Source organism: Nyctereutes procyonoides, unplaced genomic scaffold, assembly GCF_905146905.1.
Source record: "Nyctereutes procyonoides isolate TBG_1078 unplaced genomic scaffold, NYPRO_anot_genome, whole genome shotgun sequence".
NCBI classification, from domain to species: domain Eukaryota; kingdom Metazoa; phylum Chordata; class Mammalia; order Carnivora; family Canidae; genus Nyctereutes; species Nyctereutes procyonoides.
Window position 1 is genome coordinate 18,661,596 of NW_026575033.1, and position 21,498 is coordinate 18,683,093.

General features: G+C 36.6%; 1 protein-coding gene across 1 annotated transcript in view; it reads left to right on the forward strand.

Annotated features, from left to right (window-relative positions):
- The first annotated feature begins 6,053 nt into the window (after positions 1–6,053).
- Positions 6,054–21,498, forward strand: part of COG6 (component of oligomeric golgi complex 6) — a 92,004-nt gene continuing 76,559 nt past the window's right edge. The window contains exons 1-4 of the mRNA XM_055317314.1: positions 6,054–6,270; positions 9,479–9,622; positions 14,172–14,243; positions 19,162–19,220. Of these exons, the coding sequence (XP_055173289.1) occupies positions 6,115–6,270; positions 9,479–9,622; positions 14,172–14,243; positions 19,162–19,220 (431 nt within the window). The 5' untranslated portion in view covers positions 6,054–6,114. The remainder of the gene's footprint in view (positions 6,271–9,478; positions 9,623–14,171; positions 14,244–19,161; positions 19,221–21,498) is intronic.

Genomic DNA, 21,498 nt, shown 5'->3' on the forward strand with positions numbered 1-21,498 from the left:
TTTACCATTATAATTTCACGTGCAGTGTTGCTTCTTTACAGTGGAAGAAATGATGTAATGCCTATGAAATTCATCAGTCTTATGATATACTCCATTATGAAGAAGTAACTACAAAATAGTGATAGAAACTATTATTGATTCATTACCACAACAGCCAGAAGATAACATCTCATAAGTTTAGGGTACATGCTTTTCTCTAAATTGGAGTTCAGTATTTGTCCTGTTTCTCTCATAGCCAGAATATATGATCTAAGGATAAAGGAAGTAGGTAGAAATAGCATCTCTTACTATATTTATTACTCACTCTCAAAAATGTTGCTCTTTATCTCCAAGTCTGGCACTGCTGCTGATGCTGACTCTGGAATTCTGTGTTGCTTGAAGGTCTGCTGTCTTCTGAAAGTATGAGAATAGATGTATGATATTGGATAACTTACATCTTGTCATTAAAAGTGTCAGGGCCCTAGGAAAGAGATCTTACACATATCAGGGGTAGGAACAGTTGTTCCAGCTGAAATGGATGATGAGACTCCTAGTGGCACTTTTTTTTTTCTTGAAAAGATTTATGTAACTTTAAGCATTAAAATGAATGTTTCACCTCTACACATGTATCACTTGCAGTCCCACACCCACATGAATATGGTCATATTTGAAAGAGAACTCCAGCATGAACACTGAATCCAAAGGGCAGTTTTAAGGTTTTATAAGATTTGCTAATAAACTTACCGGAGTGTCAACCATTTCTACTCTGAGCCTCTTTTGTGAACAGACAAAAAATGGAGTTATATGGTTGTGCCAAGTAACTAATCTTGACCATAAAGGGGAGGTTGGGTTTTACTATGTAGTATAGCTAGAAAGAAATAAGGACAGAACCTAAAGAATTCTCTGAGTACTTCCTAGGACTTCCGTGTCCTGGTGCATAATTTTAAAAAGTACAGTAACTTAATACAGCCAGATCCATCAAATGCCCTGCTTCTTTCAGCATGGCACTTTGGGTCACCACAATGGATAAAGAACTTTGATCCAGGGGTGTATTGACTGAAGACAAAGGGATGATGGAAAGAACAGAAATAATAAATTCCAATGACAGCTTTGTGACACTTGCAGACAGAAAAACTGACATTTAACCCTGTTTTCTATTCTGTTTTTGGTTTTTTTTTAATAACATTTTTTAAAAGATGGGTATTTGGTGGTTACTTTACAGCTTAATCCACATGTTACAGGATATTGGGGAAAGACTATAACAAAGCCAGAGAGAAATTTGATTTTGAGCTAAATAGAAAAAGATTCAATCTTAGGTTGTTCCCTAGAGGATAAAGTAAGTGAGGTTTTGATTATGTGAAAAATAAATTGCATTAAATTAGACAAAAATGTTTTTTTAAGGATGAGTATGGGAGGAAGAGTACATGTTGAGTATTATCCACCTGAAAGGATAAACTGGGTGGATATTTGCCATATATATTGGAGTATATGTGTGAGAGTGGGGTTACACAGTATATGAATATACATGAATATTCTATTTTTGAGTATTATTCACTTTCTCAGCTCTTTTGACAATGGGCACAAATCTATCACCTAAGCTCTGCCAATGAGAAGCACCTATCCTAGCCTTTGAAACAAGAGAAAGTGGCACAAAAAGCGGAGACAGTGGGGCGTTCTCCAGGAACAGTAAAATTTTAAGCAATATGGCCTCCAGAGACAGCATTGGCCATTGTGCCATAGAGGCATCCTACGTGTAAGGTCAGGAGTGTGGGTGCAGTGACCTGTGGATCCCAGCCTTCAGCAATAATGATAGTGGAATCCATGATGAGCTGCTGTGTGGAGTGATTTTGGCAGTTGTTACCTATGCCCTGTCTCCTTTTGTTTCTCCCTCTTTTCCAAGCATGGTTCTTCTTCTGAGACTTAGCCAGTATCCTTTTGTTAAATAAATTCCTCTTTAAGTCATCCACAGGCAACTCCTATTAATTGCAATTAAGAATTCTAACTTATAAAGCCGTAAAACTTCATTCAATATTTTTCATTCAGTAAGCCTTTGGTAAACAAGCAAGTGTGTACAAGACATCATGGCAGGAACTAGCAAGGCAAAAATGAATGACATAGTCTCCATCATCCAAGTATTAAGAGACTTGTGGGAGAAGAGCATGTATATAAATCAGTTTTTAAAAATCATATAACAAGTTATAATAGGTGTTGTATATTAAGTTCTATGGGAATCTTATTAAGGAATGAACTAATTTTCCCCAAGGAGAAGTGGGAGCTTTGTGAAGGTACAAACAGAAGAATTTATATGGAAGGACAAATAGGATTTCACTAGTTTCAGACGAGCAGACATTCCCAGAAGAATGGGTTGTATGAGCCAACATATGGAGATTTAATAGTTTGTGATGTGTTTGTTGCCTGGAAAACACAGGTGGCTAGAGTGTTGCAATCACAGGCAAATGGATAGAAATAAGACTAGAGTGATAATGTAAGATCTGATTATGAAGGCCTGTGTGTACCATACTAAACAGTTCTTTTCTTCAATAAATACTGGCATGGTTTTTATTTTTTTATTTTTATTTTTTTTAAATTTTTTTTTTTTTTTTAATTATGATAGTCACAGAGAGAGAGAGAGAGAGAGGCGCAGAGACACAGGCAGAGGGAGAAGCAGGCTCCATGCACCGGGAGCCCGACGTGGGATTCGATTCCGGGTCTCCAGGATCGCGCCCTGGGCCAAAGGCAGGCGCCAAACCGCTGCGCCACCCAGGGATCCCACTGGCATGGTTTTTAAAGCAAAGAATGATAGGACCAAATCTGTTTTAGAAAAATAATGCTGGTCTTATTGTGAAGATATTAGGAACAGTGTCAAATCAATACCAGTATAGAACAGATTTGAATGTTTAGCTGCAAAAGTTTTTGCCTACATTTCAAGTGAGAAGTGTGCACAACTCAAAACCAAAACTGAGGAAGCAGTAATAGAATTTGATAACTAACTGCCAATTTACCTAGAATTAACTATGTGATCCAAGGTTAGCCATATATCCTTGGAAAGATTTTCTTAGTGTTGGATTACCTATCAATAACAGAGTACTAAATACATGATGATATGATAATGATCATTATGCTGCAGGGTAGTTGTCAAGAATAGTATATTAAAAAGATCTAGCATTGAGTCTGATTATCAGTAAATTTGAAGGTTAACTATCAGGTGCCTTGCTAATAATACAGTGAAAAATATAGAGGGTTGAAAATTCTATGACTCACTAGATGTGGCTTAATAAATGCCATATAATATTTTGATGAAGTCACAGTGACCACTATTATATGACTTCCACTTATTTCAGAAGCTAAAGAGCAAGAAAGTTTATTTTATTTTTTTTAAATTTTTTAAAATTTATTTATGACAGTCACACACACAGAGAGACAGAGAGAGAGAGAGAGAGAGAGAGAGAGAGAGAGAGAGGCAGAGACAGAAGCAGGCTCCATGCACCGGGAGCCCGACATGGGATTCGATCCGGGTCTCCAGGATTGCGCCCTGGGCCAAAGGCAGGCGCTAAACCGCCACGCCACCCAGGGGTCCCGGGCAAGAAAGTTTAAATAATCATCTGAAGGAGAAGAAGGGGATTTTAGAGGGCCCTCCAACCATTACTTGGAAGGTAAGAATCTCCACATTTTACTCCACAGCATGGTTCCTCTGTAGGTATGTAAGAATGCTTTACTCTTTCACATGCATGTATTTATTTTCCCATTAAAGTAAAATATTTAAATCAGAGCCTTTTAATTCTTTTAGTGCTCTAGTATTTAAATCAGAGCCTTTTAATTCTTTTAGTGCTCTAGTATATTAAAGGGCTCAATATACACAATTATCTTTCACATTTTCATGAAAAGAAAGCCTTTATGTTCAACTTTATATATATATATATATATATATATATATATATATATATATATACATATATAACATGTTTCTAATGAAGCTCACCCAAGTATTTATTTTAACTTCTGAAAAATACTGATTTTTGGCACCTGATTTATAATTTATAGTCTTATAGAACATATGATACTTAAACGATTAAAAACATACAAATGGCTTTAAATGTTTAAATTGTATAGTAATTTCCATCTTCATACTACCACATATTATTCTAATTTTCAAATGTTTTTGTTTTTGTTTTTTTTTGCAATTGTAAATTCAGAGAAGTTTTAGTGAGCAAAGTAGGCCATAATTACCCCTACCTTAATAATCTCTGTTAATATATTCAGTAGCACATGGGTAAAATTAGAAATTTTCAATCCATCTGGAAAAGTACAAAATAAAAAGTGAGAGCCTCCCTTGCACAGGAATACCATCCTGAAAAAAATGAAAAAGCTTAAATTTACATGTATCTACAAGGGATCACACTATATACACTGTATTGGACCTTGCTTTCCTTACATATTATATTTTGGAATTCTTTCCACATTAGTATTTAAATTTCCTTCATAGCAGATAAGTTGCATAGCATTGTACTGAGTGAAAGGACCATAATTTATTTTTTCAGTACTTTACTGATGGACACTGATTGTTTCCAGTTTCTCTTTCTCTTGGTCCCTCCCTCCCTCTTCTTAATGTTCCCTCAGTAGCACTTTAAGTTTCTTCATCTAATCCTATGTATTTATTGAATTCATAGAGTCTTTAGGGTCTTTTCTTTTCTTTTTGCTAGTTGGGGCATTTCTTCTTTACTTGTCAGAATTGGGATAAGTGATTTTGTCAGGTATATATATGTATGTATATGCGTATATCTGTACATAGACATATGTCATAAGGCAAATTAAAGACAAAAGCCAAATGGTTAGTGTTTCAGAAAAATAGTAAACAAGAAGTTCAGAGATTTTTACTCTGATCCAAATTTTAAAAGGAAAGGAAAATTTAAAAATAACGATATTTGTTATCTAGGTCCTCCTGAGAATGTATTTTTCATTTTATTACTCACTACCTAATCCACTATTCTACAGCTACACTGGCTTTGGCCAGTTTGTGGAACACCCAAGTTTCTTCTTGTCTTTGGACCTTTGCATATATTACGCTTTCTCCTACCTGGGAGTGATTTCACCCCATGTCTCAGATTTTCCTTTAAATCTCATTTTAAATGCCAACTCCTTACCAGACCTTCCTGGGTCAACTAGGGCCCTCCCTCCACCATGCTCTTTCACTACAGTTTAGTACCTTGAGAATGCTCCTCATGATCTTGCAACATTGAACTCCTTTGTTTCATAGAATGTAGATTTCCCCCAATGTCTACGTGGGTACCTAGCATGTAATATGCTTCAGTACATCCTTTAAAAAAAAATTCAGGGGACGCCTGGGTGGCTCAGTGGTTGAGTGTCTGCCTTTGGCTCAGGGCGTGATGCTGGAGTCCCGGGATCGAGTCCCGCATCGGGTCTCCTGCATGGAGCCTGCTTCTCCCTCTGCCTGTGTCTCTCCTTCTCTCTCTTTCTCTCTCTCTCTATGTCTACCATGAATAAATAAATAAAATCTTTAAAAAAAATTCAGGTAAAGTGAATTTAATTACTGTGGAATTAACTTTTACTGAATTTACAAGCCAGGCACAGGTGTCAGTGCATGTGACTACGCTTCGCTTAGACTTTCATAGATTTAGGATTCCCAAATCCTTTTAATCCTCATAATTTTTTTAAAAGATTTTATTTATTCACGAGAGGTACACACAGAGAGGCAGAGACCCAGGCAGAGGGAGAAGCAGGTTACCCAAGAGGACCCTGATGCGGGACTGGATCCCAGGACCCCAGGGATCATGATCCGAGCCAAAGGCAGACGCTCCACCACTAAACCACCCCAGGCGCCCTAATCCCATAAAATTTAATTCCCAAACTTTAAATATTATCTAAATTTCAGACCATTTTGCAAAATTTCCCCAGAGTTCCCTTCCCATCCCAAGGATTCGCCCCCTCCCCCTAACTTCTCTACCGCCCCCGCCCCTCCAGCGCCCCTAGCGGAGCTGGGTAGTCCCCGCGGAGCCTCCGGGACGTGGGGCGCGTGCGCGGCAGGCCCCGCACATGCGCAGTATTGGCGCAGCCGGCGCGGGTCCTAGCCCAGGGCTGAGGTGGCGGCCGCGGAGCTGGGGCGGAGCCTGCGCCCCCATGGCGGACGGCGGCGGGGAAGTGGCGGCGGCGGTGCCCCCGTCCGGGGCTGCCAACGGCCTCAGCAACGGGGCAGGCGGGATCCTGGCGCAGACCGGCAACCCGCTGTCGCGGAAGCTGAATAAGATCCTGGAGACGCGGCTGGACAACGACAAGGTAACCGGGGCTGGCGGGGCCGGGTCCCGCGTCGCCGGCCGGGCGGCGTCTGCTCGGCGCCGGCTGCCTCACGCCCCCGTCCCGCTGTGGTGTGGAGGGGGCCGCACCCCCGCGGGGGCCGGCGCGGGGCGGGCGCGAGCGGGGAGGCCGACGAGACCCTGGAAAAGCGAGGAGGTGCCTTGAGTGTCGCCCCGTGCTTGAAAAACCTGTTCCTGGAAGGCCCGGGCTCCGGGAGGCGGACGGCGGAGTGTGCGCCCCCGGCAGGGGCCGGGGGTCCGAGGCGGGAGGCAGTGAGGGCCCAGGGCCGGGTCGGGACCCGCGCGAGCACCGGCCCCGCGCGGAGCCTGCCCCTCCCTCTGCCGGGGTCTCTGCCCCCCCCCCCCCCGTGTCTCTCATGAATAAATAAGTAAAATCTTAAAAAAAAAAAAAAGAGTAAATGACAAGATAAGGCGGTATGAATTGGGGTCATGGAGAACCGGGGTAGGCGGGATTGAGCATTTCCACCGACTGAACCAATTCGCAGAAGGAAGGAACTGCCACTTGCTCAGGGCTCACAGGAGATACTCTGTACTAGTTTTTATTGTTTTTAGATAAGCTCCGCCTGTGACACGTGGGCTCACCCTGTATTTCTTTACAAGATAAACCTTTCGTCTCCCAAGCGCCTCCTGAGACGCATCCGTCCCGCCTCGTCCTGGCCGGTTCTCTCTTCTGTAGTGGCTTGGAGTCCTTAGGTAAATTGGTCATGCCATAAAGAAAAAAATGTATGTAGAAGTTGAGAGACCTTTATAGATGAATTTGCCGGTGACTGAAAATAAGCCGTCAATAGAATTTGTGTGTAAAAAATAATAAGACAGACTCTAGGGCCACCTCTTATTAGATATAACCATCAAACTGAAGCATTATGATTTGAATAAGCCTCTTACTTTCCCCAAGCTTATTTTTCATGATTTCTAAGTTGAGAATTCTGCTGGTAGCTTTCTCAGGGGGAAATCCTCTTGTTGTGAGGAGGATTCAACAAGAGAATCTGCCTGAAGTGCTCAGCACAGTGCCCGCCCAGCACTTAACCATTTCTTATTCAGTGTTAATTTTATCGTACAGCTTATTGTTTATTGTATCTAATACTGACCCTTATTATCTCATTTAATACAGTTCCTATGATGTAGATAATCTCCTTTTTACCCAAGGTATTGAAAGAATGTAACTAGGTTAAATCCTATAACCAATAACTGATAGAGCTGTAATTTGCACCTGTCTATGTGGTTTCTTCACTCATCATTTACGGGCTATTTCTTTGAGCTAGGCCTAGGGCATTTCAAGGTTATAATCAAAAGAAATAGCTTCATTTTATGGTTTTTTTTTTCTTTTTCTTTTTTTGGTACATAAATCTTTGTAATGCTTTCTAGGATGTTAAATTGAATTAAAATAGCTTTACTATTTTTGTCAATCCAGCCAATGTCACAGAGTAACATTTTAACTGAAACATAGAGGGTTAGCTCATTAGAATATGTGTGAGTTCAGGCATAGGAGTTTAGATTTGCAGATAGATATCTTGGGCTTGGTCTTCTCCCTTCTCTCCTCTGTGCATATTTTCTCCGTAAGGAGAACTCTCTCACTTTCCTAGCAAAAGGGTGACAGTTCTCTAATTTATAACTTTGTTCTTGACATCTCTGATTTGTATAGTCAGTTGCTTGTATGATTCCTCCAGTTAGTTACCTGATCAACATCTTAAAAACCTAACATAGCCAGACTCTTGGTTTTTCTCCAAACTGGTTCTGCTTTCCACTGTTAGTAAAGAATAGCACTTACCCAGACAAGCAAAAAGTGTATGAATAATTTTTGATTCCTGTCATTTTTTTTTTCATTTCGTACATTCAGTCCATTAACAAGTCCTGTAGGCTCTACCTTCAAAAAAATTGATATGAAATATCTCCTTGCTTTCATCTGCAATGCTGCTGTCTTGTTCTAAGTCACTGTCAAATCTTGCTTGGATTATTTTAGTTTCTCCCTACTTGCTTCCTTTCTCCCTGTCCCCCATCTGCTCTCCTCACAAAATTAGAATAAACTTTTAAACATATAAAGCACATTTTATTTATTACTCCTTTTCCTAAAACGTCTGTAGTGTCCCACAGCTTCAGTCATAATGGCCTTTCTGCTGCTTTAGGGTCTTTTTAAAAATATTTTATTTGGTAAGTTAGAGAGGGAGAGAGAAAGAGAGAGAGAGAGAGAGAACAAACTAGGGGAGGGGCAGAGGAAGAAGCTGACTCCTCGCTGAGCAGGGAGCCCTGATGCAGGACTCAATCCCAGAACCCTGAGATTATGACCTGAGCCAAAGGCAGATGCTTAACCAACTAGGCCACCTGCTTTAGGGTCTTTGTACTCACAGTTTTTTTCTGCCTGTGAACAGCTTTGTCCTCATGGATGGCTTTCCTGTTACTTAGGCCTTAGTTCAAAAGTCACCTCAGAGAGGTATTACTCTAAGTTCTGCTTCCAGTTACTTAGTTCCTAACCTGGAGGCTGCGGGTAGTATTTATTTCTTATAGTGTATACATTCACCAATAAATATGCATGTATAAGGGCCCCTGGGTGACTCAGACAGTTAAGCATCTGCCTTCAGCTCAGGTCATGATCCCAGGGTCCTGGGATCCGGCCCTGTTTCAGTTGCCCTATTCATTGGGGAACCTGCTTCTCCCTCTCCTCCCCACTCATGTTCTCTCTTGCTATCTCTGTCACTATCTCTCTCTCTCAAATAAGTAAATAAAAAATCTTTAAAAAATATCCATGTGTATAGTCCTTTTCCTTTTTTTTTTTTAATTGGTGTTATAATTGTTTCTATACCTTGCTGTTTCACTTACTGTATCCTGAAGTTTGTATTATGTAAGTACATATAAGTTTTCATCTTTGTTAGAATGGATATATCATAATTTCTTTAACCAGTCCTCTTTAGATGGACATTAAGGTTATTTCCAATCTTTACAATTCAAAACTATTCTACAGTGAGTAGTCTTTTATTTATGCCATAATGTACAAGTAAGTAGATCCTTACTGTGTTTTGGAAATAAGTTTACTTTTCAGTAATGTGAAGGTCATCCAGTATTTTTTGATTATTTCATGGAAACATTTGAAAATTATTTCATTAAAATTTGGCTTGAGATTAAGAAAACATTTGAAAAATGGTTCCAGTAATTGTCTTCTGTTACCAATTTTGTAGGAGATGTTGGAAGCTCTCAAGGCACTCTCAACCTTTTTTGTTGAAAACAGTTTGCGGACTCGAAGAAATTTACGTGGAGACATTGAACGCAGAAGTTTAGCCATCAATGAAGAATTTGTCAGCATTTTCAAGGAAGTGAAGGAAGTATGTAAATTCTTTTTAACATTTATTGAGAACTTACTGTATATACCTAACTCTGTGCTAAGTATTTTTATGAATTGGGTTGATATGTTTGCTATTCATGTACCATGTTAAAATAGAAAACTACTTACTCCAGAAGCACCTAAGTCCTCAATTACTGTGATTTCTGAATCTGTGTGACCGCCACTAATGCTGCTTAAAAAGTTGTAACATTTGTTTTAGGATATTCTCTTAGAAATTTTTGCTTTTTAAAAAAAAAAAAATTTTGCTTTTTTATCAACAACAGCAAGAAAAGACATTTCTTTAAGTGATTTTCCAGTAGAAATTTTTCCTCACTGAATAAACCTCTGGATAACCACTCTCCATTGTAAGTTAATTAGGATTAGGTTACGTTAGTGCATCATAAATTAGGAAATTTTTGGATTAATTAAGATCAATTACATCTGGCATAAATAATAATTTATCATACATGAATGAGCACTCTATTCCCATAGGGTAAAAATGAATTTTATTATGTTATTGTATTTTATTTATCATGCAATATTTTGTTAACTTTATTAATATCACATATTCTGCATCAGTTGCATTTGAAAGTGTTATATATAGTTTCAGTGCCTAATTAATCAACAGATTATATTTAGAAAGAGTTCATTGATAGGCTAAAAATCTGGAAGGTTGGAAGGACAGTTTGATAGTATTCATAAGAATAGAAGGGGTATCCATGAGCACATCCTGATTGTGGTCTCTAAATACCATTTCCCACTGAAAGGAACAATCTTATAAATATCAGAAAGCCGGGAAGCTATCTAAGACTATTCGGGAAGTGACAGAAGAACTTTGGACCTAACTTGATGAGGCTTCTGTTGGCCAAAGATAGGATGATTAGAGCATCAATTAGAATAACTCAGTGGACTAAAAAATATCAAACATGTTTAAACGCACAAATTCATACTGATCTAAAAACCAAACAGAATCCTTGTTGGTTATATTTGGTGGATATAAGGGAATAAACTTATTTCGAAAACTGCTAAATAAAAGGGAAGAGTCAAGCATCTATCCTGTCTTTTCTTCCAACAACATACAGTTGTTGAGGGGAGGCTTCTCTTTTTATAGATTTATTGTAATATCAAGAAGATTAGAAGATTTTGCCACCACTGGTAAATTTATGGATCTAGTTTAAGGTTTCTCAACTTGGCACTATTTACATTTTGGTTCAGACAATTGGGGACTGTCTTCTGCTCTTTAGGGTGTTGAGCAGCATCCCTGGCTACTATCCAGTCAATGCTAGTAGGACTGTTTATCCTTCAGTTGTTCCACCCAAAAATATCTACAGACACTGCCAGATGCCCCATTGGGGAACAAAATTGCCTTGGTTGAGCACCACTGATCTAGCCCTTGGTCATTACCAGCAGCTAACCTCATACCTGTCACTCCTAATAAAGGTATACAGCACCACCTGTGAAAAATTCTGGCCGGAAAACTGAAGCAGAATATAATCAAGATCTAATTGCCTGTTTATAGGAAATACAGGGGTCAGAGGAATATATTAACACCACAAATATGCTGTTAGTAAATATAGAACACAGTGAATGATAGAGATAAATAAGCTGGTTTCTTCAACAAATAAATTGTTAAGAAAAAATAAAAGAAAAATGGGGAGAAGTGAGACTCTGTAGATTAAAAAAAAAGAAATGAGAAATAGCAATCAGTTGCTATTTGTGAATTTTAGTTTATTCCTGACTTGAAATAATTATTTAAAAACTGGGACAGTGGGGAGATTGGAACCCTGACTAGGTATTTGATATTGAGTTCATTGTTAAATTTTTAGATGTGAAAATGGCATTATGTTTTTTGGGGTCTTCTTAAAAGCATATACTGATGTTTATGAATGAAATGATAAAATATTGTGAATTCAAAATAATTCAGTTGTGGAGGAAGGAGAAAGGGATGGAGGAGAGGTAGAAAGTCAGTAGACAAATAGATGAAACGAGTGGTTGAAGCTGGGTGATATGCACATTGGCATTCATATTATCTCAACTTTTGGATATTTTTGAAAATTTTCTGAAGATTTTAAAAAATTTTATTGTATTCATGAGGGACACATTGAGAGTGCCAGAGACATAGGCAGAGGGAGTAGCAGGCTCACTGTGGGGAGCCCAATTCAGGACTTGATCCCAGGACCCTGGGATCATGACCTGAGCCAAAGGCAGACGCTCAGCTGCTGAGCCACCCAGGCATCCCATATTTTTGAAAATTTACAATAATAAAAACTTTTTAAAAAGTTTATCATACACCAGTTGTATTTCCCAGCCTATAATTTTATAATTGGGGGGGCAGGGGAACGTAGTTCGCCCTAAGTTCAAATAAAGATTTTATAAGTAATATACAGGCCATTGAATTACAGTCATCAGAACTCTGCATTTAAGTCATATATTCAGAGATATAATTTATATTATTTGACAAATCAGGTCCATTTTGTATATTATGGTGGCTAAAGTAAATATTAGGAGTAGTTATTCTTTTTTTTTTTTTAAGATTTTATTTATTTATTCATGAGACACAGAGAGAGGCAGAGACACAGGCAGAAGGAGAAGCAGGATCCATGAGGGAGCCTGACGTGGGACTCGATCCCAGGACTCCAAGATCTCACCCTGGGCCAAAGGCAGGTACTAAACCACTGAGCCACCCAGAGATCCCCAGGAGTAGTTATTCTTGACCTAGTTGGCTGATCATGTCATAGTTCTATTCGTATTAGATTACACAGTGAGGGGGTGCTTGGGTGGCTCAGTGAGTTAAGCATCTATCTTCAGCTCAGGTCATGATCCCCAAGTCCTGGGATCGAGCCTCGTTGGGCTTCCTGCTCCATGGGGAGCCTGCTTCTCCCTCTCCCTCTCCGTCTGCCTGTTGCTCTCCCTTCCTATACTATCTCTCTGTTAAATAAATAAATAAAATCTTTAAAAAAATTACACAGTGAGATTTAAGGGAATGGTGAGATAAATAAGTTTACTTAGGTTTCTGCTATTGCTAATATTAATTGATATTTTGAAATCATGCTTTTTTTTTTCTTTTTCTTTTTTTTTTTCTACTGTGCACCTCAAAGCAGTTTAGGATTTCATTTAATAATTTGATTTGTATCCTGTTTGTAGTGAAATAGAGCAACATTAGATATTTATAATTCAAAGTCTTAGATAGAAAGAAGGGAGAAAAATCTTACTTTGGAACTTAGATTTATGCTCATATTCTGATAAGTGATTTTCTAACTGGTTCATCCTCACGCTTTGTTTATAGCCTTGCTGGGCAGCTTTCTTATCTCTTGCCCTCTGATTGGCCATAAGGCTGTCATGTTTCTATTTGAAGGTCTGGATATTGTGTTGAAAGGGATTGTCCACTGTGTACCACTGAAACTTCCTTGTATATCTTTCTGTTGTGTGACATCAAGTTGAATTGGAAAAAAAAAATAGTAGTGCGATATGAAACTAAATGTAATTTTGTGATATCATTTTTCCATATCATAATTTTCATTGACTCAATAAGGACTAGAGAATGTTTTGGTAAAAAGTGTTGAGTCTGGGAGACCTGTTGGAAAACTTTTTTTTTTTTTTTTTTTTTAATCAGTTCACATAAGAGATCCAATTAACCTGAACTAAAGTAGTAGCTGTTAGAGTAGTAAAAAAGAAATGTATAGGTTACATACAGTAAGGGTATAAATGATGGGACATAGTAACCAGTTATGTTCCCATGTACCTGGGGGGAGGGGGGAAACACAAGGAGAGAATGTTACTGAGAAAATTGCCAACTTGTGGCAGGACTATTTACTATGTGATAACTTTCTACAAGGTAGAGGAGGCATGATTTTTATTTTATTGAGTTTTTGTATTTGCTTGTTTTTATTAATTAAAAGTTACAAATAGTTCATTATAGAACAGTTAGATAAGGTCAGAAATAGAACACTTGCTTATGATCCTATAACCCAGAAATAACTTTTGTCAGTATTTTATTGTCTGGCATTTCCTGTGTTCATTCATATATATATATATATATATATGTTTTTAAATGGGAAGTATTATATGTATTGTTTCATAATACTTTTTTTTAACCTTATATAGACATCTTTCCATGCCAACAAACATATATATATAATCATTGTTAATATATACACAGATTTCCATTTGTGGTTGGAAACGTTTCACATTTTACTTTTGTTTTGGACAACTCTGTGTTGATCATCTTATATATATTGTTGCACACTTATCTGATTAATTCCTTAGGATAAATCTTAGTGTTAGAATACTTGAATGAAAAGCTATTAATATTCTTATTAAAGACATTTGATATTTTCTATTGTCACCCCCCCTTAAAAAGCATATACTAATTTGTCTTTACTGACACTAGATTTATTCTTTTTAATTATTTACAGTCTATATTAAATATGCGATCTTTTGTCATGCTTTAGTAAAAAAAAATTCACAAGATGAAAATAAGGCTTTGGCTAAGGGAATAGAATTTCTTTAACGATATATGTAATGCTTGCTGTTACTTTTTTCCTTTTCAGGAACTTGAAAGCATAAATGAAGATGTTCAAGCAATGAGCAGCTGTTGTCAAGATATGACAAGTCGCCTACAGGTACTGTGTATAATGGCTGGATTTTAGCATAGTTTCTGCTTCAAAGTAAGCTTTCAAAAATTGTTAGATAGGTCTACAAGATGTGTGGATATCTAATATATCATGTCCTATAGGAAGTTTAAATATAAATATTATGCTTTTTTTTTTTTAACCACAAATGTGTTTTTAGGTGATGGTTTACCGATATTGTTCATTTAACTCCAGAAACCTTTATATTTTGATCTAGCCAGTATAGAGCTAACTTTATGGAATTTTGATAAACCTTGCAATCCCATAATATCCCATAAATCCAACAGAAATGAGTAGAAAGTCTTACGAATAAATCCAGACTACAGCTAAGCCTAACAAAGACCTAGCTTATGGTGCTCAAGCCTCCCCACAGAAACAAATCTCAGGAAAATATTTGTAATTCTACATCTGTTTATTAAAGCACTTTGAAACTTCTAGTTTGATTGCAGAGTTAAGATTTAACCCAATTATGCTCATTTATATAATTTTGGAATAGTGAATAGAATAGGCTTCCTTCTGCAAGTCAGTCATGACTATGTTTACTACCTCACATTTCTAATTCAAACTTACACCTATAAGATTCTTCTGGAACTGTTGACAGCTGCAGTGATTCTAGAAGAGTCATTAATTTCTGCATATTCCACAAATTAATCATAAGCTACTTGCATGTCTATTTCAAGAACCAGTTTCCTGTTCCTCTGAAATTTTAGCCTTCCTAGACTTATTTAAATTTCAGTATTCTTGGGATCCCTGGGTGGCGCAGCGGTTTGGCGCCTGCCTTTGGCCCAGGGCGCGATCCCGGAGATCCGGGATCGAATCCCACGTCGGGCTCCCGGTGCATGGAGCCTGCTTCTCCGTCTGCCTGTGTCTCTGCCTCTCTCTCTCTCTCTGTGACTATCATAAGTAAATAAAATAAATAAATAAATAAAAAAAAATTTAAAAAAAAAAAAATTTCAGTATTCTTACTAATATATCAGATATTATTGGCATATTTATTGTTCAACCTTTAAATCTTTATGAATTACACAGTACTTAAATACTCATAGAATCTTTGCTAATTACTGTCATTTCACATTTTTGGAGTATTACTTTTTTGCTAAGTAGTTTTGTTTGACTATTCTGTTTCTTTAACTTTTTCTTTTATTTCCTTATCTTCTGGCTTCCAGGTTTAATGCCTTTTCTCAAATCACGCTCTGTAAGGTTTGCTGTATTATTTTGTAGTGCTAATTTTATAATTGATGTTATAGAATTACTCAAGTTTCTCTTTTGGGGGGCAATATCTCTTGTTTTCTAATTTTTATCTTTAAATTATATTTTTATCCTTTTTATCATACCTATTTGTAGATGTAAAGAAATCAGAGTATTTTTATCCTTCGTGCTATTTTCTTTTTTTTTTTTTTTTTAAATTTTTTTTTTTATTTATTTATGACAGTCACAGAGAGAGAAGGAGAGAGAGGCAGAGACATAGGCAGATGGAGAAGCAGGCTCCATGCACCGGGAGCCCGATGTGGGATTCGATCCCGGGTCTCCAGGATCGCGCCCTGGGCCAAAGGCAGGCGCCAAACCGCTGCGCCACCCAGGGATCCCCCTTCGTGCTATTTTCTAAACAGATTATAAGTATTTTATATTATAAAGCATCCTCTTCGATTTTGTCCAATCCTATTTTTTTCCTATAATAATATGGGCCCTTCTTTCTTTTCTTATATCAGTTTTATTGAGGAAAAATTTATGTACAGCAATAAACTGCATCTATTTGATGTGTACAGGTTGATGCATTTTGACAATTATTCACCCATGAAACAGCTGCCATAATCAACATGTGCACTTTTATCACCTGCAAAAGATTCTCTATAGGTTTTTAAAAATATTTTATTTTACTTGTTGTTTACATTCAGGTTTGATGCACAAATTAGTAGGGCTTAGATCCATGATTCTGAAAGTTTTGTTCCTCCATTGGCACTGATTTATTTGCATATAGTGTTGTTGGAATCTTAATGGTACCCCCTCAGACTGTCAACTCTAGAATAATGTTTTTAATTCATTTAGTCATTCATCCAAAAAGAGTATTACTTTTTCATTTTAGGATGTCCTACACAGGACTAATTAAATTAGCTCATATTTTTCAAAATACTTTGGTTTAGGACATTTTAGAAATATTTTCAAGATACGTGTAGAAATGTAATCAAATTTTTATATGCTATGGTTTATCCCTTTGTGGATTTGCTTGGATAAATTACATTTAGAGGCATATGTTTATTATTTTATGAGAAATAATTATCCTTAACATTTAAGATAAATTGGAAATTGTTTTAGGAAAATGGTATTATTAAACGTTATTTTGGAATCATTACCAAAATTTATAATGAAGAGTCAGGAAATATGCAAAATTCTTATTGTATACTATTGTAATCAAGTATATTTCAGCAATTAATAGATAGTATTTATTGTAAGATATACCCTTGATTTAATAATGACTGAGGCTAAAAAAGGAGCTCATAAGCATTTTTTTAAAAGATCTTATTTATTTGTTTCAGAGAGAGCAAGCAAACATGAACAGGGGTAGGAGCAGAGGGAGATACAGGCTGCTTGCAGAGCCTGATGTGGGGCTCCATCCCAGGACCCTGGAATCGTGACCTGAGCTGAGAGGCAGATGCTTAACTGACTGAGCCACACAGGCGCCCCAGTGTTTTTTGATACTGATTTTGTGAAGCATTCTTTTTTCACAAATATTAAAACTAAATATATTTTAGAAATGAGGGAATTCTACATTTAAACAATCATATTAGGCAAGAATAAGGTGGCAGTGGATCTTGAAAGCAAAGCAACATTAAGGAAGATAAGGATAAAATCTTAAAAAAAAAAAAAAAAGGGATGCCTGGGTGGCTCAGTGGTTGATTGTCTGCCTTGGGCTCAGGGTGCGATCCCGGGGTCCAGGATTGAGTCCCACATAGGGTTCCTTGTAGGGAGCCTGCTTCTCCCTCTGCCTAGGCCTCTGCCTCTCTCTCTGTGTCTCTCATGAATAAATAAAAATTAAAAAAAAGATAAGAATTTGAAAAAATTAGTAGATTTAAAGAATAATAATTTTAGAATAGTACCATGGGAGCCATTATACTCCTTACATTCCTTAGAAGTTATTGATCTGCTGAATTATCTGGGTTCAAATCTATTTCCTTCAAAATATCTACTGTTTGCCAAGCACATAATTTGGTTTCAGAGTCCAGAGTGCTCACCATTACACTATGGAACCCATAATTTGGTTTCAAGGCACACAGACTCAACTGGAGATAGGGTGGGGGCTCTTACTGATGGGATGCCCATATGATACAATGAGACAGAAAATTTCATTGACAGTCTGAAAGACTGTAGAAGGATTAGGCCTCTGAGAACCCAGAAGTAGTGGTGGGGTAGGGGGTTCCTGTCTAATATCTAACACAAGCTCTAGAAACATTAGCAGCAGATGCTTGGCTCTTTATTGTAGTATTCCAACATGAAAATGACCCTGTATCTTCACATATTTGCTCTGGTATCCTATCTTTAACAGGCAGATCTTCTACAGTCTACTCTTAGTCTACTTTGTACAGTTGACCCTTGAGCAATGCAGGGGTTGGGGCATTGACCCCCACACAGGCAAAAATCTGCATGTAAGTTTTGACTCCCCAAAAGTTAACTACTAATAGCCTGCTGTTGACCAGAGCTGTTAGCATAAACAGCCACTTAACACATACTTTGTGCATTATTTATATTGTATACTATATTCTTATGATAAAGTAAGCTAGAGACCAGAAAATGTTAGTAAGAAAATCATAAGGAAGAGAAAATAGATTTATAGAACTGTAGTTCTTGTGTAAATGAACCCACAGAGTTCAAACATGTGGTGTTCAAGGGTCAACTGTAATTTTGTGGCTTTATTTATACATAATTTTAGCTCACTCTGTGCCCTTTCAGGGCATGGACTCCGTGCTCCTAGCTGCCATACACTCGCTTGTTTCTCCTCTCTTTTCTGACTGCTTTATGTTTAGTTCCTTGAGAATCTGAGTAGCTACATTTGTCTTTTGTTTCAGTTCACTTTAAAATATTTTCCTGATCTTAGGATGGAATAGCTTTTCATTAAGTTTTCATTCCTGATCCTGCTAGCTCTTGGGGAAGGATTGCTTAATATGAAATTTGGTCAGGAACTTGTCCTTTAGATAGGGCTGTCTTGATCTTCCCCAGAACCTTATATGAGGGGTAATTTGTATATTACAGCTCTCAAATGTTTATCTCCATCTTGGGCATTTCTGTTGAATTCCACAGTAACATTTCAGTAACTTAACTTACAACTCCATTTAGAGGTCTCATGGTATCTCAAGTCACATATGCATAACAGAAGTCACATTTTTCATTCTTCCTGCTTTGCCACTACTTCTGTTTCACTAAAAACATCATGAACTGTTAAATTCCTTAGCATGCTGACAACCTTTTTCCTTCTTGTAAGCCTTAGTGTTATGTGTTATTGAGAACGGAGTGGGTTCCCCTTGGTAAAGGTAGTATGTGAGGGGATACCTGGGTGGTTCAGTGGTTAAGTTTCTGCCTTTGGCTCAGGGTGTGATCCTGGAGTCCCAGGATCGAGTCCCACATTGGGCTCTCTGCATGGAGCCTGCTTCTCCTTCTTCCTGTGTCTCTACCACTCTCTCTGTGTCTCTCATGAATAAGTAAATAAAATCTTAAAAAAAAAAAAAGGTAGTATATGAGCCTTGAAACATCTCAATTATTTGGCCTTTTAAATTAGTTATTTATTTTTTGCCATTTTTAAGCTTCTAAATTCCGGAGTGTGATCTCACAAGCTGTAAGTTTGAACTTTAGTAAGTGGTACTATTAGTTTTTTGAAGTATAAAATCACTGAAATGTACTGATATGTTTATAATTTTAGGCAGCAAAGGAACAAACACAAGATTTAATAATAAAAACCACTAAGCTTCAAGCTGAAAGGTAAGTTTACTTTGTATAGTTACCTCTTCATTAATTTGGAGATTAAATGGAAAGAAAATTATAGATAACTCCAAATCAAAGTTAAAGTAATAAAAAAACATGATTCAAAATTCATACAACATATAAAATTCTAAGCTATTACCAAAGAAGAAAATAAACATAAAACGATAGTTTGGGGAGTATCAAACTTAATATTGGTCTTGAGAGATTATTCATTCTTGGAGGTGACAATGTGTTGTTTATTGTTTGCTATGAAATTAAGAGATTGCTTTTTAAAATGTAGATGATTTTAGATTTTTAGTGATTTTATTTTTTTTCCACACTCATTTTTCTTATTTTTTAGCTGTGATTAATCCTCTCTGATATAATTAAGAGTTCACTGTATAAATTTTTCTTATGGTAGTTTGCAGATAGGTATGTTAGTATTTGTTGACTGAATAAATGGGTGACTGAAGGTGAGTAGAATGTGAATTCATGTATTTTAGTGTGTATTACAGTCTTTGGTAAGTAGTTGTTGGTTTGTTTCTTTTCCTACTAAACTGAGCTAATTGAGAACAATGACAATTTCTTACCCTTTTTTTGTGTCTCCAGTGCCTAATACATTGTAGATCCAATAAATAATTTTTGAGTAAACGAATATGGAATGCACTAATCAAATGTCAGGAAAATAATATAAAATGAAAACTGAAAAAAGAAGCATTATATTGAAGCTTGTACCGTTTACCCTGATTAATGTCTACAGGAGGCAGCATTAGAACAGTGTGCTTCTATCTGTAAATTCTCAAAACTAAGCAGGGTTGTCCATGTTTATTATTTTAGTAAGCTGATGAAAGTATTTTGGCTTGGTATGCTTTCGGGAGTGAACATTTCTGACATTCTAGTATCCCAAGAGCTGTAGGTATGATGTGCCAAGTGAACATTTGTGGAAAGTATTTTAGGAAAATTACATAGCAGAAATTATAACAGATTCCTGGGAGCTGGTTGAGAGTTGTTTTTTTCCATTTTTAAATATTACCTTTTCTTTTTAGCAAGAAACTTTGTTAAACAAGCAATTTGCTTTAGAAATAGAATTTCTGTGGCCATATTTGGATAACATGACATTCTTACTGAGATAGAGTTATAAAGGATATGAATATTTTCCCAACTGGTTTAGAAGGTCAGTCGTTGTGACAGCTGATGCTTTAATAGGTAAAGTTCCATGTAGAATTGTCTTCACAGAACTGCAGCTAAAATTTTTTTTATGATATTTATTTAGTTGATAGAAGATAGATTTCAGTGATAATCAGGAAATTATATCCACATAAATACACTTCTATGTTTTTTAATGCTATTTAAGTCACTATTTACTATACATTTTATTGTCTCTTGTGAAGACTCAGCAGCCAGATTCTTTCTGGACTAAGAAAAATAATCTCGAGTAAATGTTCATGTTTCTTTTTGAGGTGTAGTTTGTTAAAGTGAAAAGAATGTAAGCTTTGAAGACAAAACCCTCAATTCAAATCTAAATTTTGAGTAAGAGTTCATTAGATTTTTAATTTTGTAGAAGTTCTTAACTTTCAGCCTCAGTTTTCACATCTGAAAAAAGAGACTAGCATCTGTGTCACAGGTTGTTGTGATGATTAGATGATATACATAGGTGCTGAACACTTAGCCTGAAATCTCTCATGGAACATTACCCTCCCACCATCCTCCAAAACCTTTATTAGACAAACTTATCAGCACATCTGTTTCTACATTGGCTTTGGTGGCTAGGAAGTTTAGGCTATTTGTGCCTAATTAGAAAAGCTTTCCTCATCTGTTATTTACTTTCTCATCCTTTCTTGCTATTTTATTTTTTAATAGTTTTAATTTTATTTTAATCTTGTTATAAATTAATTCAAGTTTTAAAGTTTGTAACAAAAATGTAAAACTTTATTTTGTACAAACATATATATAAAAATATATTACAGAAGCATACGTATTCAGACTGAAAAGCATACACCTCTTTCATCTTCCTCTCATTTATGTATATAAAATTTAGAGAAAGAAAATTAAAATCAGATATAACTTGACTACAAAGACATAGCCACTATTAACATTTTGGCATATTTCTTCCTACCATGAGTATATGTGCATAGTAGTTCCATTTTACTTTGTTCACCTAATATTTTATGTTCATTTTTCTGTCTTTTATCTAGAAAAAGCATTTTTTAATGGTGACATTATGTTTTGTCTTGTGAATGAACTGACATATATGTTAAGCATTTAAATTATTGAATATTAATATTATTTCCATTAT